Source organism: Syngnathoides biaculeatus, chromosome 12, assembly GCF_019802595.1.
Source record: "Syngnathoides biaculeatus isolate LvHL_M chromosome 12, ASM1980259v1, whole genome shotgun sequence".
Taxonomy (NCBI): domain Eukaryota; kingdom Metazoa; phylum Chordata; class Actinopteri; order Syngnathiformes; family Syngnathidae; genus Syngnathoides; species Syngnathoides biaculeatus.
In genome coordinates this window covers 2,366,899-2,383,578 of record NC_084651.1, presented here as the reverse complement: position 1 = coordinate 2,383,578, position 16,680 = coordinate 2,366,899, and the positions used below count along the sequence as shown (strand labels likewise).

Below are 16,680 nucleotides of genomic sequence, written 5' to 3'. Positions count from 1 at the left end.
AATAGCCCCAAAAACAAAGGGGGAAAAAATGTGCCCGAAAAATGTGGAAAAATATTATTCCAAAAAAAAGAAATTGCCCGAAAAACATTTTGGGATGGGGCTTATGGCTGTCACACACAAAAGGAAAAAAATCCAGTTCTTGGGGCTATTTTTTCAGTTTTGTTTTTACTAATATTTTTACACACACAAAAAAGAAAAAAGTCCTGTTTTACGGGCTATTTTTTTCCCTGTTTTTTTTTGGACTATTTTTTTCAGTTTTTTCGGACTAATTTAACTTGGGAAAAAAAATAGCCCCAAAAACAGAGGGGAAAAATTGAACATTTTTGGAAAGCTATTAGTCAAAAAAAAAACAGAATTTTTTTTATATTGCTGTCACACGCAAAAAGTAAAAAAAAATTGGGGGGAACTAATATTTTTTCCCTGTTTTTCTGACTATTCTAACTAATTTATTAATCAACTCCGATAAAATAGCCCCTTAAACATTAGTCCAAAAAAAAAAATTTTTTTTTTGTCTGTGTGTGACAGAAATTCGCTTGAGATTTTTCGAAGGTTTTGAATTTTGGAAACGTAAAAAGATGTTTGCGGTTTGAAGAAAGCAGGTCACAAAAAATGTGTCGACTTCCGGGGGGTGGGGCCGGTAAGGTGGGGGGCGTTCCCTCCCCGTGACTTCGAGCCAATCAGCACTCGGGAGCTGCAATCCGCCGGCCGCCGGTCACTCAGTCAGCAAGGCAGTAAATCAGTGTGACGACGACAAGCGAACTTGCGAACAAGCGGGCGAGCGAACCAGCGACCGGGCGGACGACAAGTTATTTTCCGGCGGTGTGTCCGTGGTCGTCCCGGCGGCCCCCCCCCCCCCCCCCCCCGTGGAGCTCCCGTGCGGGGAGAGGCTGTACAATCCTCGGCAGTGTCCTGAGACTGTACGGCCCTGGTTCCCCCAAGGCAGCAAGCGACCGGCGGCCCTCCGTCCTGCCCCGCGGCCGCCTCACCTTCACTCTTGAGCGGACTAAAGCGGCGACAGGTCGTCGCCCCGACCGACGCGCTTTCATTGGACACTTGAGCGGATTTGTCGCCGCCTGAAAGATGACAGCCGACAAAGAGAAAAAAAGGTAAGGTGACGTTTATTTTCTCGTCCAATGGCTTTATTAAAACTTTATATATATATATATATATATATATATTTTTTTTTTTTAAAAGAAGTCGCGTCAACTTTTGGCTGCAGCTGCATTACATCATGCTGTATTTCTCATACTTTGACCTTCTTGCATGAAAACAAACATAACCTCTCCCATGAATGTTTTTCTTTGGACTTTTAAAAAGTTGGGTTTGACGGTTTTCAAAGCTCCTGATGTGATGGAGTCAATGTTTGATTTTTAAATTCATAAAAAGACTGAAGGTGCACAAATTATAATCCCCAATAGATTCACCCACGAATGAATTATCTGTATAACACTCCACAGATCACTGTAAATATTTCAATATGTTGCTCTTGGAGACTACATTATATTGTTTAATTCCTTGTTTGCGAGTCTTCTTTATTAATCCTATTCAGAAGCAAAGTGTAGGTTGACTGAAACTGATTTTTTTTCTTTTAAATAAAAGTTAGCATTTTATATTCATAATAGTTAAAAAGTCTGAATGTGTAACCCGTTCACCACGAAAATTGTGTGGGTGTTGCACCCTTTTAAATTGGGGAAGGCTTCTTTGGGGAAATGGTGTGCTTGCCCTAGACGGGAACGGGTGCGGGCGTTGAACCCACACCTGCCTGGAAAATGTTATGGGTGTTGAGCCTTCTGCATAGGAAAATTGTGTGCATTCAACACTTTCACCCTTTAACCGGGAAAATGTTGAATACGTCAAAATTATGAGGGTTCAAATCTGATACCAGGAAAAGCGTGCGGGGACGTTATCTTTATTTTTTTTCCCCCCTCCCAACCCAGTAGCCAATACACAACGCAGATGAAGAAAAAAGATGAAAGGAATAAAATATGTAACACAGAATCCGAATCCTCTTTATTCAAAAACACACGAGATTTTTGTCTCCGGTCGTCGGAGCCGCTCGAGTACGACGACAAGACGACGGAGGACTCATCTGAGATATAAAAACACTGCCGCGACAGCCACTGAGCAATCAAAGGTTACTTGTAATCTAACAAGGAGGTTTCAATTGACCAAAGATTGGGATTGTAATAATAAAGCAATAAGCCAAATAATAATAGAAGTATAATTACTGTTGGAAGGGACTCATTTTGATCAAGGTTTTCCAAAGTCAAAGAAAATGTTTGTCTTATTTTGGATGATAAACCATGATTATCAGTCTTTGTTATACATAAATGCATATTGTTGCTAGGGATGGGCAAGTCTTGAAAAGTACTGGCCTTATTTCAAGCAATCGGGTACTCTTATATGAAAGAAATAAAAAAAGGGCTTTGAGTCAGTCCTCCTCGCCATTAGTTGGCGCTACACTTGACACCGGGCGAATAGTCATGTGCGACATAAAAAAACACATCCTTGTTCACAAATACTTGTCATTGTATCAAAAATAGCCGACTCGTTGTATCGGCCAGTACTTAAGACCGTATGCATGTGTTGGTGTCGGTATGAAAAAAGTATCTTTTTTGACATTAAAATTTTGCACTTCTTGTACAAAGATCACTATTACTTACATAAACTAGTATATTGCTCTTCTGGTATTTTAGGTTGTTTGATTTGATTAGATAAGAATTGAACACTTATACTCATGACATGTAATTAGAGCTCCAACTGCGCATTATTATTTTTTTCTTACTGAATTGGACAAAAAAAAAATATATATATATATATATATATTATTACGTATTTGAAGTTGACAGTGCAGAAAATGCAAAAGAATTCAATTAATTCAGGTCTTTGTGTTTGTCCGTCACGTTAGAAAATCTGGACTAATTATGATACATTTTTTTTCACCAAGTAAAAGAAGATGTTTGTAAATAACCACTGAGCTACAGGGCCTCACCTATTTTTATAGTACCGTCACAAGACATTATTGATTAATTTGATAGTGAATTAGTCATTCAAGATGTGTTGCACCTCTACATGTAATGTTTAAGCAATATTTCACATTTGTTATGACTTTTTCGTTCATTTGCTCTATTTTCTAAAGCATGGGGACTGTTTTGCGTTGTTGTCGTGTCTCGACGGAAGCCCGTGTCAAACTTAAGGCCTGGGGGCCGGATCTGGCCTGCCGCATGATTTTATGTGGCCCCTGAAGGCAAATTATATGTGTCAACTTCCATCATTCTCGTGAAAATCTGTACTAAAATTTCAACTCGTGAGATGATAAATGATAACATTGAGATACTACAAGCGTTATTGTGTTACCAATTCTGAGGAATAGTTGAAAAACCCGTTACCACTTGAGTTCTGATTCCAAAACTCGTGGCGAAGCGATTTAAGCAATTTTATGATTTCACAGGCTTTAGCGGCCCTCTGAGGGGAAACCATAACTACAATCTGGCCCGCGACAAAAATGAGTTTGACGCCCCTGTTTGCTTTCACCGCGGTTCACTTTTTTTGTCCCATTCACGACTCCGTGACGTCCTTCGTCGTCGCCGTCGCGAACCCTTTTGCCGGCTGCGCTTCTGGGCACAATCACGTTGTCACCTCCGTGTTCCGGCGCAGTAAGAGGGTCGTCGGGGGGGGGGGGGGTCGTACACACACCGAAGCCACTGGAGCCTGTTGCATCCCCTTCACCGCCTTCAGCCATTTTAGGCAAGCTGACCAGGAAGCGTGGCTGCGGGGCAAATTTGCACATTTTGTGTGTGTGTGTGTGTGTGAGAGAGAGAAACAGAAGCAAATTGTCACCGCCGCCTCCCAAGTATTAATATGCATATGTCGCATTATGCCCATTACGTTTCATGGTGGACAGCCGGCGCAATGAATCTTGGGAGTTGTAATAAATTTGCGTTCGTCAACTTGTAGGTAAACGTGTTCTTGCGGAAATTTCCATTATCAAACGTACTCAAATGGATTTATAAAAGGTGATCTCGGTTATTATTAAACGCGGAATTACCGAATATGATCTTGTGAGGGTTGTGTGGGTCTTGCGGTGTTATCGAACTTGGTATTGTTCAACGTGGCGTTATTAAACGCAGTGTTATAAAAGTCGCATTTATCCGACTCGCCGTTGCTAAATTTGCACGGATTAGCATGTTATGCAAGTCGGCATAATTACATATGCTGTTATAAAACGTGCATTATGAAAGAAGGTGTGTTTTCATTAAAGTTCTTGTAAGATCCTTGAAAGTGGGACTTTGCAGGTTTTGTTTGAACAGAGAGACGAAGAGAAGTGCGACGTCGCGGACGGAACACGGCCGGCGGGCGCGACGTCGCCGTCGGTGCGTCACTCCCTGGCCGAGGTCCAGTTGTTTTTGTCGGTCTTGCCAGACCAGAAGTCGGGCTCCGCTGCGTTTTAACGGCCTGATCTTTATTTTTATCTCCCGTAGGACAAACGCGTTTTGTTCCCCCCCCCCCCGACACGTGAGTCGGAAGTTCAGGCCGAACCGCGGAGAAGGTCACAAGACCGTTTAAGAAAAAGTGGAGGGAATTTTGGGGGAAGAGAAAAACAATGCGAGTTATCATCAGGAGGGGGGAGAAGGAGCCCGAACGCAGCCGTTGATCCCACCGGTGGACGTTTGACATCTGCCGGCTTTTCTTTCGTCCCAGTTGTGCTCGTTGAAAAGAGCGAATGTTGTCGACAGAATATGAAAAACCTCCGTTTGAGTTCCTGAGTGGGTGGAAAGTCTTCATTAATAACCCCAATTTATGACCATAACTTGACAACCCAACGGTGTGCTTGAATCATAACCCCCGACCTGAAATCCTAACCCTAGTTTGACCCGGATTTCAGAGGCTCGAAATCCGAAATTTGCAGCGAACCCTGTGACTCCGCGTTGAGCGCCTTCGTTTGGCACGTCGCCGCCCGCCTGGCAGCGTTCCGCGTGCGCGGCGACTCGCGACGCCAGTGTTGCAGGATCTCGGCGTGAAAGGGTCTTCTGTGACTCTGGACTTCAAAAATGAGGAGGCTTGTCCCGCGTCGGCTTTCTTTTCCCGTTCCCCGCGCCTCCCGCTGGCCCGCTTCAGTTGTCTGTCCCCTCGCCGCTTCCTGTTTCCTGGCCGCCGTCGGCTCCCTCGCTTCCGCTTCCTCCCGCGACCAAAATGGAAGCGCGGGCGGCCGCGATGGCCTCGGGGTGGGGGGGGGGGGGGGGGGGGGGGGGGGGGGGGGGTCCGGGTTCTTTGCGGATTTTACCCGCGGGCTGGTGACGTCATCGCGTGTCACCGTCTTGACAATGCTTGACGACGTTGTTGGGAATACAGTACGACATCATCCGTCCATTTTCTCTGCCGCTTATCCTCACTAGGGTCGCGGGTAGCGCCGGAGCCTATCCCGGCTGTCAACGGGGAGGAGGCGGGGCAGACCCTGAACTGGTTGCCAGCCAATCGCAGGGCACATCGGGACAAACTGCTGCACCCGCAATCACACCGACGGGGCAATTTTTAACGTGTCCGATTAATGATGCACGGAAACCGGAGTGCCCACCTGGAGAAAAGCCACGCGGGCACGGGGACAACATGCAAGCTCCAAACAGGCGGGGCCGGGATCGAAACCGGGTCCTCAGAACTGCGAGGCCAACGCAGCCGCCCGGTACGACATCAATATTTCGACAATTATGGCGATGGCTGTGATAAATAATATCGTGACCATGTTTTGATTGTCTCGGCATCTCTGGTGGTGAGAGATCAATTTTACTCGTGTTTTTCGATATTGATTCGTACATGGCACATTTGTGTGTTATTGTATTGCCTTCTTATATCGTATTGACGGTTTCTCAAGTTCTGATAGTTGTCGATTAAGTCCGTTAAAGAGACAAATTCCTTGTGTGTCTCGTCACATACTCGGCTAATGAAGCTAATATTCAAATTCTAATCTCGACTAAGGCCCAAATATTTTACGTTTGTTACATCTTCAGTATCTCTTTGTGTCTTTGGTCTGGCGTAGCACTTGGAACGCTTTTGACCGGACTCGCTCGCGCACGTTTTGGACCTGACGTCATGTGACCTGACATGTTAATTAGCGGCCGGCCTGGACCCAATAACAAGACGGTCTCAGTCCGCCCGCGGGGAGATGTGCTCATGTTTTTTGGCGGCACATGTTGTTGTCGCGGTTAACGGCTCGCGGCGGGCAGAATATTTGACCGTGTATCAGGAAACGTGAAATGAAATCCCAAAAGGAAAATACGGGAAGGCGCCAGCTCGAGGTAAACATTTCAAACTCGAAGAGGTTCTTCCGATGCCAAGGACTCGATTTTGCACGCGCGCGACGTTAGCTCAGCCGAAACGTAAGATGAGGTCTTTGGGTCCGGTTGGCTGTTTTCTACAGCCCTTTGTCCTTATTTGGTGTGTTAGAATCTGGGCTGCCTGTTTTTGGGCAAGGGACGGCGCGCCACCTCGGACCGCGCAAATCGACAAATGAGTACCGCATTTTCCCACCTAAAAGCCTTTAATTTTCTCAAAAGCCGACATTGCGCCTTATAATCGGGTGCGCCTTATATATGGATCAATATTGAGCCTTTCGTGCAGCTCCATTTAATAGATGCATAACGTAACCCCGGCCTCTATTATATGCGCCTTATAATGCGGTGCGCCTTATATATGAAAAATGTTTTCCAATTGGCCATTCATCAAAGGTGCGCCTTATAATGCGCAAAATACGGTATTCACGATTATTAATTCACAGGCCAACATGAAATTAACATGTTTAAAAAAAAAAAAAATAGCAACAGTGGGGTGTGAACTGGGATTTGAACCCGGAATCTCTCCTCTGTGAGGCCGACTCGCTAACCGCTAGTTTTCACCGTGCTAGCTTGTCGGCGTTGAGCTCACAAATGGGACAAAAGTGGAGAGCGTTGCGGCGTTGTTTTTGTCCGCGCCGGAGAATCGAACACGTCACTCGTGTCCTTCTTCGTGTCACATGTTTTAAAGGGGGAAACATGAAGATCCTGCAACCGCCCTTCCGGCTTGTCGCTCTCCTTCTTGTTTGGTATTCCGATCGGTGCTCCGGCCGGCCGACACCACCTGTGCCCCGCGCTCGCCTCTCAATCGCCGCGTCTGTAACCCCCCGACCCACCCGCCCACCACCCTCGCTTGGTGCGGCCCGGGCGGCTTTGTTTGTTTTTTTGCGTTTTGTGTGCGCGAGCTGCACTCTTCTTCCGTGGCCTATCGCAGTCATCAGCGATCTCCTGCATCGTTCTTCCCCTGATTGAGCTCAATCTGAGGCCCCGGAGCGGGAAAACCGTTTGTCTGGCCTTGTGAGCGTGAGCGTGCGTGTGCATGTGCATTTGTGTGTGTGTGTGTGTGTGTTTGGCCGAGTTTCCAGAACTCCGTGTTCCTCGGGATCACAGATTAGCCGGCGTTGTATTGTTGCCGTGTTGTTTGTGTGTCGGCCAGGCGCCACAGCCGCAGGAAGGCTAACTGTAAGCAAGGAAAGGTGTGTTGTATTAAAAAATGGAAGCCAGTAACTTCAATGTCCCATTGTCGCGCAATTAAGTCCGTCCTTGTGTTTTCAGGGAGCTGAAGAATTACAATCGGAGCCTCGGAGTCGGGCTGGGCGACCTGGACCTTCAAATATAAATCGGAGAGTTCTGATTTTAATCTGTTTCCCCCGTTTGCTCATAGAAAAATTCAACGGTACAAGGTTTAATTCCACCACCCCCCCCCCCACCCCCCAAATCTGGGTTTTGCTTTATTTCTCCGGATACCAGGCAAGTTATGAAACAAGCGCCCCCCCCCACACACACAATTACCTACACATAAATATTGAAAATACAATCATTGTTTCTTTTACAATTGATGTAAAAATAACTCCTGCTTCTAAGGAAAAAAACATCAATTTTCAAAAGTTTGAGATCAGCCAGGCAATTTTCCATCCATCCATCCATCCGTCCATTTTCTTTTGCCGCTTATCCTCACAAGGGTCGCGGGGGTACAAAGCAATTTTAAAATCAATTCTTAATTGGATATATATTGAGTTAGTTATTTAATCAAGTTTCTGGTGAGGTAAAAGTGGTTAAATGTACCATACAAATACATTCATTATAATCATTATATATTGCATATCATCCATCCATTCATCCGGGTTCTTTGCGGATTTTACCCGCGGGCTGCTGACGTCATCGCGTGTCACCGTCTTGACAATGCTTGACGACGTTGTTGGGAATACAGTACGACATTATCCGTCCATTTTCTTTCCCGCTTATCCTCACGAGGGCCTGCGGGGACTGCTGGAGCCCATCTCAGCTGTCAACAGGCAGGAGGCGGGGTACACCCTGAACTGGTCGCCAGCCAATCGTAGGGCACAATAACACCTCGGGGCAATGAATGTTGCATGTTTTTGGGATGTGGGAGGAAAGCGGAGTGGCCACCCGGAGAAAAGCCACGCAGGCACGGGGAGAACATGCAAACTCCCTTACAAGCGGGGCCGGGATCGAACCCGGGTCCTCGAAACTGTGAAGCCAACGCTTTACCAGCTGATCCACCGTGCCGCCCGGAAATTTTACATTTCCTGTGAAATGACACTTGTATGGCTCTATCTTTTACATGTCTGGGTTCCCTTACAAACATTCTTATTTATGAAAGAAAACTATTTTTCCCCACGTTAATAGTTTATTTCTATATATATTAATCATGTGCGAAGCTCATTTGCAGTGGACTTGTCGGACTTTAGAGTTCAAATGTGTCTTTAAGAAAGGCGACGTGACTTTGTCAGTCAGCGTTTGGACAACAGCGGCCATTTTGTGTCCAAGCCAGTTTTGTTTTGGCACCGCTGAAGGACATTTTGTTTCACTTTGGTTCATGTTAAAAAAACAAGTGTCAGCAATTTGTGCGCACACACACAAATTGCTCTTTTACAAACAGGGTCTTATGTCACCTGACCACAACATTTCATATGCGCGCACACACAACGCAACACGGCTCTCTTCCATATGGAAACACACGTTCCAAGCAAACTCAACGACATGACGCGCACACGCATAAATGCAGCATACCGCACAACATGCGCACATGCAGGTTGCATACATGAGAAGACATTTTTCACTGACAGAAACTGACCTCGTACATAAATATATATATGTATTTGGTACATACGTAAGCCGCATCTGTGTAAAAAGCCACAAGTGCCCACGTTGTAACACGAGATATTTACAAAGAAAGACGGCAAACAGAGAGTTTTCAAAGTTTTAATACCTTTAGCTTAGCTTAACATAGCAACAACACGGTAGCACGAACTGGGCTGGTAAAAAAATAAAAAAACAACAACATACAGGTGTAAAAAAAAAAAAAAAACAGCCGCGGCAGCTAAACAGTAGCAATATGGTAGCACAGCACTAACATGGCCGGTTAAAAGAAAAAAAAAAAACGTACCATAATCACTAAGACGCAGCAGGAAAAGCAGCAATGCGCTAGCGCGGCGCTAACACAAGCGGCGCTAACAGGGCCAGTGTAAAAAAAAAAAACAAAAAACAAAAAAAAAACGGTAAAAAGAAAAACCCAGCCGCGGTAGAAACACAGTCGGACAGCACTAATAAAGCCGGTTAAAAAAAAAAAAAAAAAAAACTAAATCATTGAGACGCGGCAGTAACGCCCTAGTGTGACGCTAACACAAGCGGCGCTAACAGGGCCAGTTAAAAAAAAAAAACAACATGCTAGTAAAAATCACTTTGACACAGCAGCAACACAGCACCAACATGCTAGCACAGCGCTAACAGGGCCAGTTTAAAAAAAAACGGGAAAAAAAAACGGTAAAAGTCACTTCCTCGGCACATGTATTCCACCGGTGGCGCTCTTACTTTTTCCGCTCGACTGCCCCCTTGCGGCCGTTCGGAAAAAAATGCACAAATTAGCCGCATAAGCCGCAGGGTTGAAAGCGTGTGGAGGGGGGGGGGATCGCGGTTTATAGGTCGGAAATTACGGTACACACAAACGTGTTTATGTATAAGCAGATAAACAAAGCTGCACACAAGTTGATATGCATAAGTCGACAATATATGCAACACACGTACTGCACGCTCACAGTGACCTGGACAAACTACACACAAGGTGTTCACTCGGTGTGTTTCCTATAAGCGCCCGTCAGCTTGTTATCACAACAGTAACATGGCCGCAAGAAGGCCGCCGTGTTTGTGTTTAAATGCAAAACACAACACCTGAGCACACATGTTTGGAGGTCAAAGGTAAACGCGTGTTTGACTTTGTGTATCTCTACAGGTTGCCATGGTTACTTTAGGCAGTCTGAGTGAGAATCAAATTGACTGAATACTTTTTGCGTCTGCACGTGTACTTGTGGGCTAGAGCCCCCGTTTGTAGTCCCATCACTGTTGGACTACAAATATGGCCGCCGCGTTTCACACCGTCGGGACTGCACGTTTTCAAGACATTTTTCGAAGCGCGCCGACAGGCCGCAAGACGTCCGCACGGGTGGCACAGAGGAAGCCGGGACGCGCCATCGAGACCGCCGGGCGCGCTTACGTCTTTTCCCGCGCGGCCGGCCAAACGTCCTGGCGAACGCGGCGCTCGTTTGTCTTCCGCGCCGGCTGTCGGCCGCGTCTTTCCGCGCCTCGCGTCGGCCTAAGCGGTGGCGGGCGGTGACCATGAAGATGAAGAAGAAGAAGAAGAAGAAGCAGCTCCGGGCGACGCACGCACGCACGCTGCCTGATGAAAACAATAAAGTCGTGTCTGCTTTCCTTTATGCTCGCTAATGATACTGTTGATGGCGTTTGGCCCGCGGCACATCTGAGCTCTTGCTGTGTGCGCGTGTCACGTCACACAACCGTGCACATGCACACCCGCACATTAATGTGCACACACCACCACAATCGCTCGGTATCAAGCACACAAACATTCACAACCCACAGCCTCATTTGGATGCACACACACACACATACACACTCAAAAGACCCCTGGAGTCAGCCATATTTGTAGTCCTGAAGTCATTTTGGGCCCCCTGCGTCGCATTGCCCAACCCGACTTCATCAAACACGGACATATCGGCCAAAGTCGGTCTGTGTGTGCGTGTGAGCGCTTGCGGTGCGTCAAAGCGCGCGTAGGATGATTGATTTCGAAATCGTTTCGCTCAAAGCTCATCTTGCTCTGTGTGACGCTCGTCGACTAATTTTTCGATGAAATTGAAATTTACGCATTAAGAGTTTCGGAATGTCGCGTTGAAGAATTTCCCAAGAATCGCACATCTGCACCGGTCGTGCTCCTGTTCATCGCTGGACAGTCAATTCTGAGGGGAAAAAAAAAAAAATCTGACTTTTTGGGCTTTATTTGTGCTTATGTTGCAATAAATGGAGTAAAACGGGACTTGGTTAGCACATCTGCCTCACAGTTATGAGGTTGCAGGTTCAAATCCTGCCTCGTCTGTGTGGAGTTTGCATGTTTTTTTTTTTTTTTTTTTTTTTTTATCTCCGGGTACTTGAGTCTTCCTTCTACGTCCCTAAAACATGCATGGTTGGGTCCTTAAAGGTCAAGGGTCATGCCTATAAACATTCTGAAATAGATATTGTAATGAAAAATACATATAATATTCTTCACTTCAATGTGCATGCGAAAAAATAAATATGAGCGGCGAGCGCGTCATCCATGCGCAAAGTTGCGGAAGTCTCATTTGACATCCGAGCGGTCGCCATGTAGCCTGCGTCGTCTGTTCGTCACGTCACAACGGGACATTCGCCATTGAAAACTCGCCGTGCCGCCTACGATGGAAGACGGAAGCTCTTTTCAAAGAAGAGAACATCTCACAATCGGGTGAAGTGACCGGGGCGATAGTACCTCTATCGTTTCCAGCCATATTGAGATGATATGCGGATCACTTCTCACGAACAACAAACTCCCAGACAGTATGGATGAGCCCACCCGGTAGAAGCCGTCCGCCGCGGACGAGGCGGCGTTGAAGCTGTCCGCCGCGGGCACAATCGAGTGAAGTGACCGGGGCGTTTCAGGCCATATTTAGATGATATGCGCATCACTTCTAACTAACACCGAAGCCGTAGTCGGTGCCGACTGGTACATCGACATATTTAGCGCCCATCACTTACGTGCGCGGATCCTTTGTTACATTCTGAGAGGATTACGCCCCCCCTATCAACTATTTTTTTTTTTTTTTAAGTAGCCGCGTACACACCTACCTGTCATTTGGAACCCACAAAGCTCTCGTCCTTTGCACCCGTGCGATCCATTTTTCACGACGAACTGAGTCTTTTTGAAACGTATGACGAATGAATCCATCCTCCCGAGTGTTCGAACAATATCCATCAATACGGCGAGCCGGCATTTTGGCTAACACGAAGGAACGACGAGCTACCTTCCAGCAGGTAAAACGAGCATAAACATACGAGACTGCCCTGTATGTCACTTCCTGCTTGTTCTTGAAAACAAATCCCTCGAGAGGATTTTCAGGGCGGGACTGACAAAAAGCCCCATACGTCAAAATCATGTTGCGTGGTGAAAATACGGACGGGTCCATTCCGGCTGCCATATTTTTTTCATTAATAACATACTAAAAATCATGCATTTCATGACAGTGGACCTTTAAGTTTCACGTTAGTGCAAATTGTTGTTGTTTTTTTTTTTTTCCCCATGTGCCCCGCCATTGGCTACACCAGTTCAGGGTGTACTCCGCCTCTCGCCCAAAGATAGCTTGGATAGGCAGGCCCGCTATTTTTTGACCAAGCGTGTTAGCATGAAGCTAGCAGACTATTGTTTATGGAAATGGTTAAAAAAAAAAAAAGTAATTTTCACCAATGGCAAGTGTGAAGAAGTCCTTCCCGGAGTTCGCCACAGTGGCAAACAGGAAGCTTTTCGCTCATTGGCCGCGATCGGCCCTTATCGCAGAGCGCGGTCGCTCGCCGGGCTCCCAGACAGGAAACGCCTCGCCGGCAAGGGTGGCGAGCGCATCAGAAGACCCGACGCCCCGCCGGCGCCCCTCCGCCCGCCATTGTTTGGCATCCTGCGACTGTGCAGGTCGACAATGGACGGGCGCAATCAAAGGGTGACCACACGCATACACGCCGCCGCACACTCATTAGCGTACGGATTAATGAGCGTAAACGGCGGCGAGACGCGCTGATGGCCCGTCGGATAGAAAATCACAAAGATCTGTGCTCGGCCTTTTCCTGGACCTTCTTATCTCCATTGCGTGTTTGTATGTGCTTGCGCCTGCACACAGTGCTGCAGTTCTTGGAATCACTCTTGATTTAAAAAAAAAAAAAAGTTATTTTTGTCGTGTGGGGCTCAAAACGAGCGCCAGTTGAACGATCTTTGGCAAATCGGGGCCCTGATTCCAATCCCCCCCCCCCTCCCTTCCCCCGCTCCAAAATTCAATCACTGACTTTCTGTTGTGCTTGTTGTTGATTCATAAACTTTTAATTTCTGCGATGTTTTGTTCTTATCGCGCCCTCAGACCCTCTGGCGTGTGCGTCATTACATCCTGTGTGGCCGGCATGTCCCACGCAGTTGAAATTAATGTAATGCTGAATGATCTTGGACTCGGACCGGACTCCCAAAAGTCTCGACCTTGTTTCGGACTCTGGATGTTCTTTTGGGACCAGCGCCGATCTGCTATCCCGAACGCGATTGCAAAGGGGACGCGCTTTGCTTTCAAAAAGCACAACCCGCGACGATGTTTCTGATGCCCCGCGGGATTCCGACACCCTTCTTTCGGGTTAAAAACCACGACCCGATTCCCGGAACTCCACGAGTTGACGCCGAAAGTGCTCTCAGTTGCGTCTTCCTCTGCAGCAGTTGATTTTGTCCGCTAGGGGCCTGATCGCGAAAGCCCACCTTGCACGTTTCATTCCCAAAATGTTGCGGTTTTCTTTCTTCCTTCAATGGAAACAACTCCCCTTGTTAGCTTCATTTTTCATGACATGCTAAGATTTTTATTATTATTATTATTTTTTTTTTTTTACAAGAATGTACTGTACTTGAAATCCATTTTACATTTTTTGTTTTCATGGCATGGTTGTAGAAACTGTTCTTGGGTGTCAGATGTATTGAAAAGAACATTCAAGACAAAATTCCCCAAAGCTTTTGCACGTTGTCTTTTTTTAAATTCTTTTCTCAAATGGATTTATTTATTGGCGGCACGGTGGATCAGCTGGAAAGCGTTGGCCTCACTGTTCAGAAGTCCCGGGTTCAATCCCGGATCCGCCTGTGTGGAGTTTGCATGTTCTCCCCGTGCCTGGGTGGGTTTCCTCCGGGTGGGCGCTCCGCTTTCCTCCAACATCCCAAAAACATGCAACATTCATTGCTCACTCTAAATTGCCCCCCCGGTGTGATTGTGAGTGCGGCTGTCTGTCTCGTTGTGAGGGTAAGCGGCAAAGAAAATGCATGTATGCATAGTATAGAACCCTGAGGAACACCGTTGAGAATGAATAGAGGGCCAGAAAGAAGACCCTCCACCCTGACTGACTGCTTCCGTCCAGTTGTGTGCAAGCGCCACAGCTCTCGCAGAGAATGTAGATTATTCATCCAGCCATTTTCTGAACCGCTTATCCTCACGAGGGTCACGGGGAGTGCTGGAGCTCATCCCAGCTGTCAACGGGCAAGAGGCGGGGTACACCCTGAACTGGTCGCTAGCCAATCGCAGGGCACATAGTGACAATGTTTGAAAGCGTCACAGCGGCGTTCAAATCAAAAGCCGCCGTAACACGTCGAGTTCCGTCTGCCGGGCGGGAGCGTCGTTCAAGCTGTGATCAAATCACTTTGTTGGCGGCACACAAAACAAAGAGGACTTTTCCACGCCATCGATCCAAGGTGTGTGGCGTTAGTTTTGTACTTGTGGTGTCAACAGATGTTGAGCACATTTAATCGGCGTTGGCTCACACGCCAGCCCAAATTCTCCCGTCGTCCTGCGCTCGCACGCAATGAGAGGCAAAACAAATGTTTTTGGCCAATTCAGCCTTGTCCGTTTGTCTGCTGGGTGTGCTTCGAATTTCGTGGCAATTGGACAAAATCTCAGGGGAGGAAATCGTCTTTGACGAGCACCTGGAACAGAAAGATTGCGTAATGTGCGTTTTTAAATGAAGTCGTTCAAATTATTCTTTTCAAATAGATCTGATTAGGATTCTTCAAGGTATGCATGTGAACAAAACCATTTTAAACACCAAATTAGGCGGTATGTGCTTTTCACTGGACACTCAAGATATTTCAGAAAATTACACTTCAATCAAAAATAAATATTAAAAATAAAAAGAAGTAATTTCAATCGGAGAATTGGGTTTCTAAAATCTGTCAAATAAAAAAAATGAGAAAAAGTGGACATGGTTTTCATTTCACAGCATTTAAAATAACTTTTTGAATTTAATTTTAAATTATACAATCCATACATTTGAACAAATGTATTTTTTTTTTTAAATTAAGAAAAGCTCATGCTTTTCATTGATCAGCCACTGCATTTAAAATCTTTTTTTTAATTTAGTTTTTAATTGTACAATCCATACATTTGAAGAAATATATATTTTTTTTAATTATAAAAGCTCTACATGCTTTTCATTGGTCAGCCACAGCCTTTAAAATAATTTCCAAATTGAGTTTTTAATTAGATAATCCATATTTGAACAAATATACTGACAAATTATTTTATTTCCTTTTTAATTGCACATTCAGGAACACATAATTAAAAAATAACTTTTGATAAAACAATAGGTGGTGTATGGTTTGCCGCTTTTTTTTTCAATTAAAGCAAAATTTGAAAATTCACGAGTTAATCTCTGTTGTTGTTATTAAAAATGGAACATTTATCGACGCATCTCAATTTTAAAGATGCTTCTTAATGCGCAGTCGAGATGTTTACAGTAAATAAAAGAAAAGGAAGCTGTTCACCAGGCGGTCCCAAAATGGAATTTATGTTGTCGTTTTTGCGTCGCACAGGAGCAGCTCGGAGCGCCGCAAGGAGAAGTCTCGCGACGCCGCCCGTTGCCGCCGCAGTAAGGAGACGGAAGTTTTCTACGAGCTGGCTCACCAGCTTCCCCTGCCGCACAGCGTCAGCGCTCACCTGGACAAGGCGTCCATCATGAGGCTCGCCATCAGCTTCCTGCGCACGCGCCGACTCTTTGCCACCGGTACGCACACGCACGACAACGCGCTCACGTTTAGTTGGTCCACTTTTCATTTCAAAGCGTCATCAAGACGTGCGTTGTTGTTTTCACATTCCTCAAAGTGGACGACGTCAGCGTTGACGTCAGCTTTAGTGTCCGCATTTCTTCGACTTTCCTGACTTTGTGTGGTATATCCAGTCATTGTGTTGATTTTTTTTTTTTTTTTTTATCGTGCCAAGTGGCAATTATCATTAATAACCAGTGGTATGTATGTGTCCGTTGTGACTTTCTGGATTTTTCTCTATGAGCACAGTGGACATATATTTCTTGAACGTGATGTGTGGCCGCAATCACTTCTGTGTACGTTCCCGTGGAAACGACTCCGTCTTCTTCTCTTTTATTTTTATTTTTGTTTTCAATCATAGCTAATGAATGCAAGTTTGTGTAAAACCAGGGGTCATTTATTGAAATATTGGTATTTGTACTGAATACCAGCGGAAAAGATCGATGGATTTCCGGCAAAGGTTAACGTGTGGCCGAACACGCT

The 16,680-nt window shown here is 45.9% G+C and overlaps 1 protein-coding gene across 2 annotated transcripts in view; it reads left to right on the top strand.

Moving 5' to 3' along the window:
- Positions 1-686: 686 nt before the first annotated feature.
- Positions 687-16,680, top strand: part of epas1b (endothelial PAS domain protein 1b) — a 40,362-nt gene continuing 24,368 nt past the window's right edge. The window contains exons 1-2 of one of the 2 annotated variants that reach the window (XM_061837736.1): positions 687-1,106; positions 15,967-16,157. In XM_061837736.1, the coding sequence (XP_061693720.1) occupies positions 1,081-1,106; positions 15,967-16,157 (217 nt within the window). In that variant the 5' untranslated portion in view covers positions 687-1,080. The remainder of the gene's footprint in view (positions 1,107-15,966; positions 16,158-16,680) is intronic. The other variant, XM_061837737.1, reaches the window with a different exon arrangement.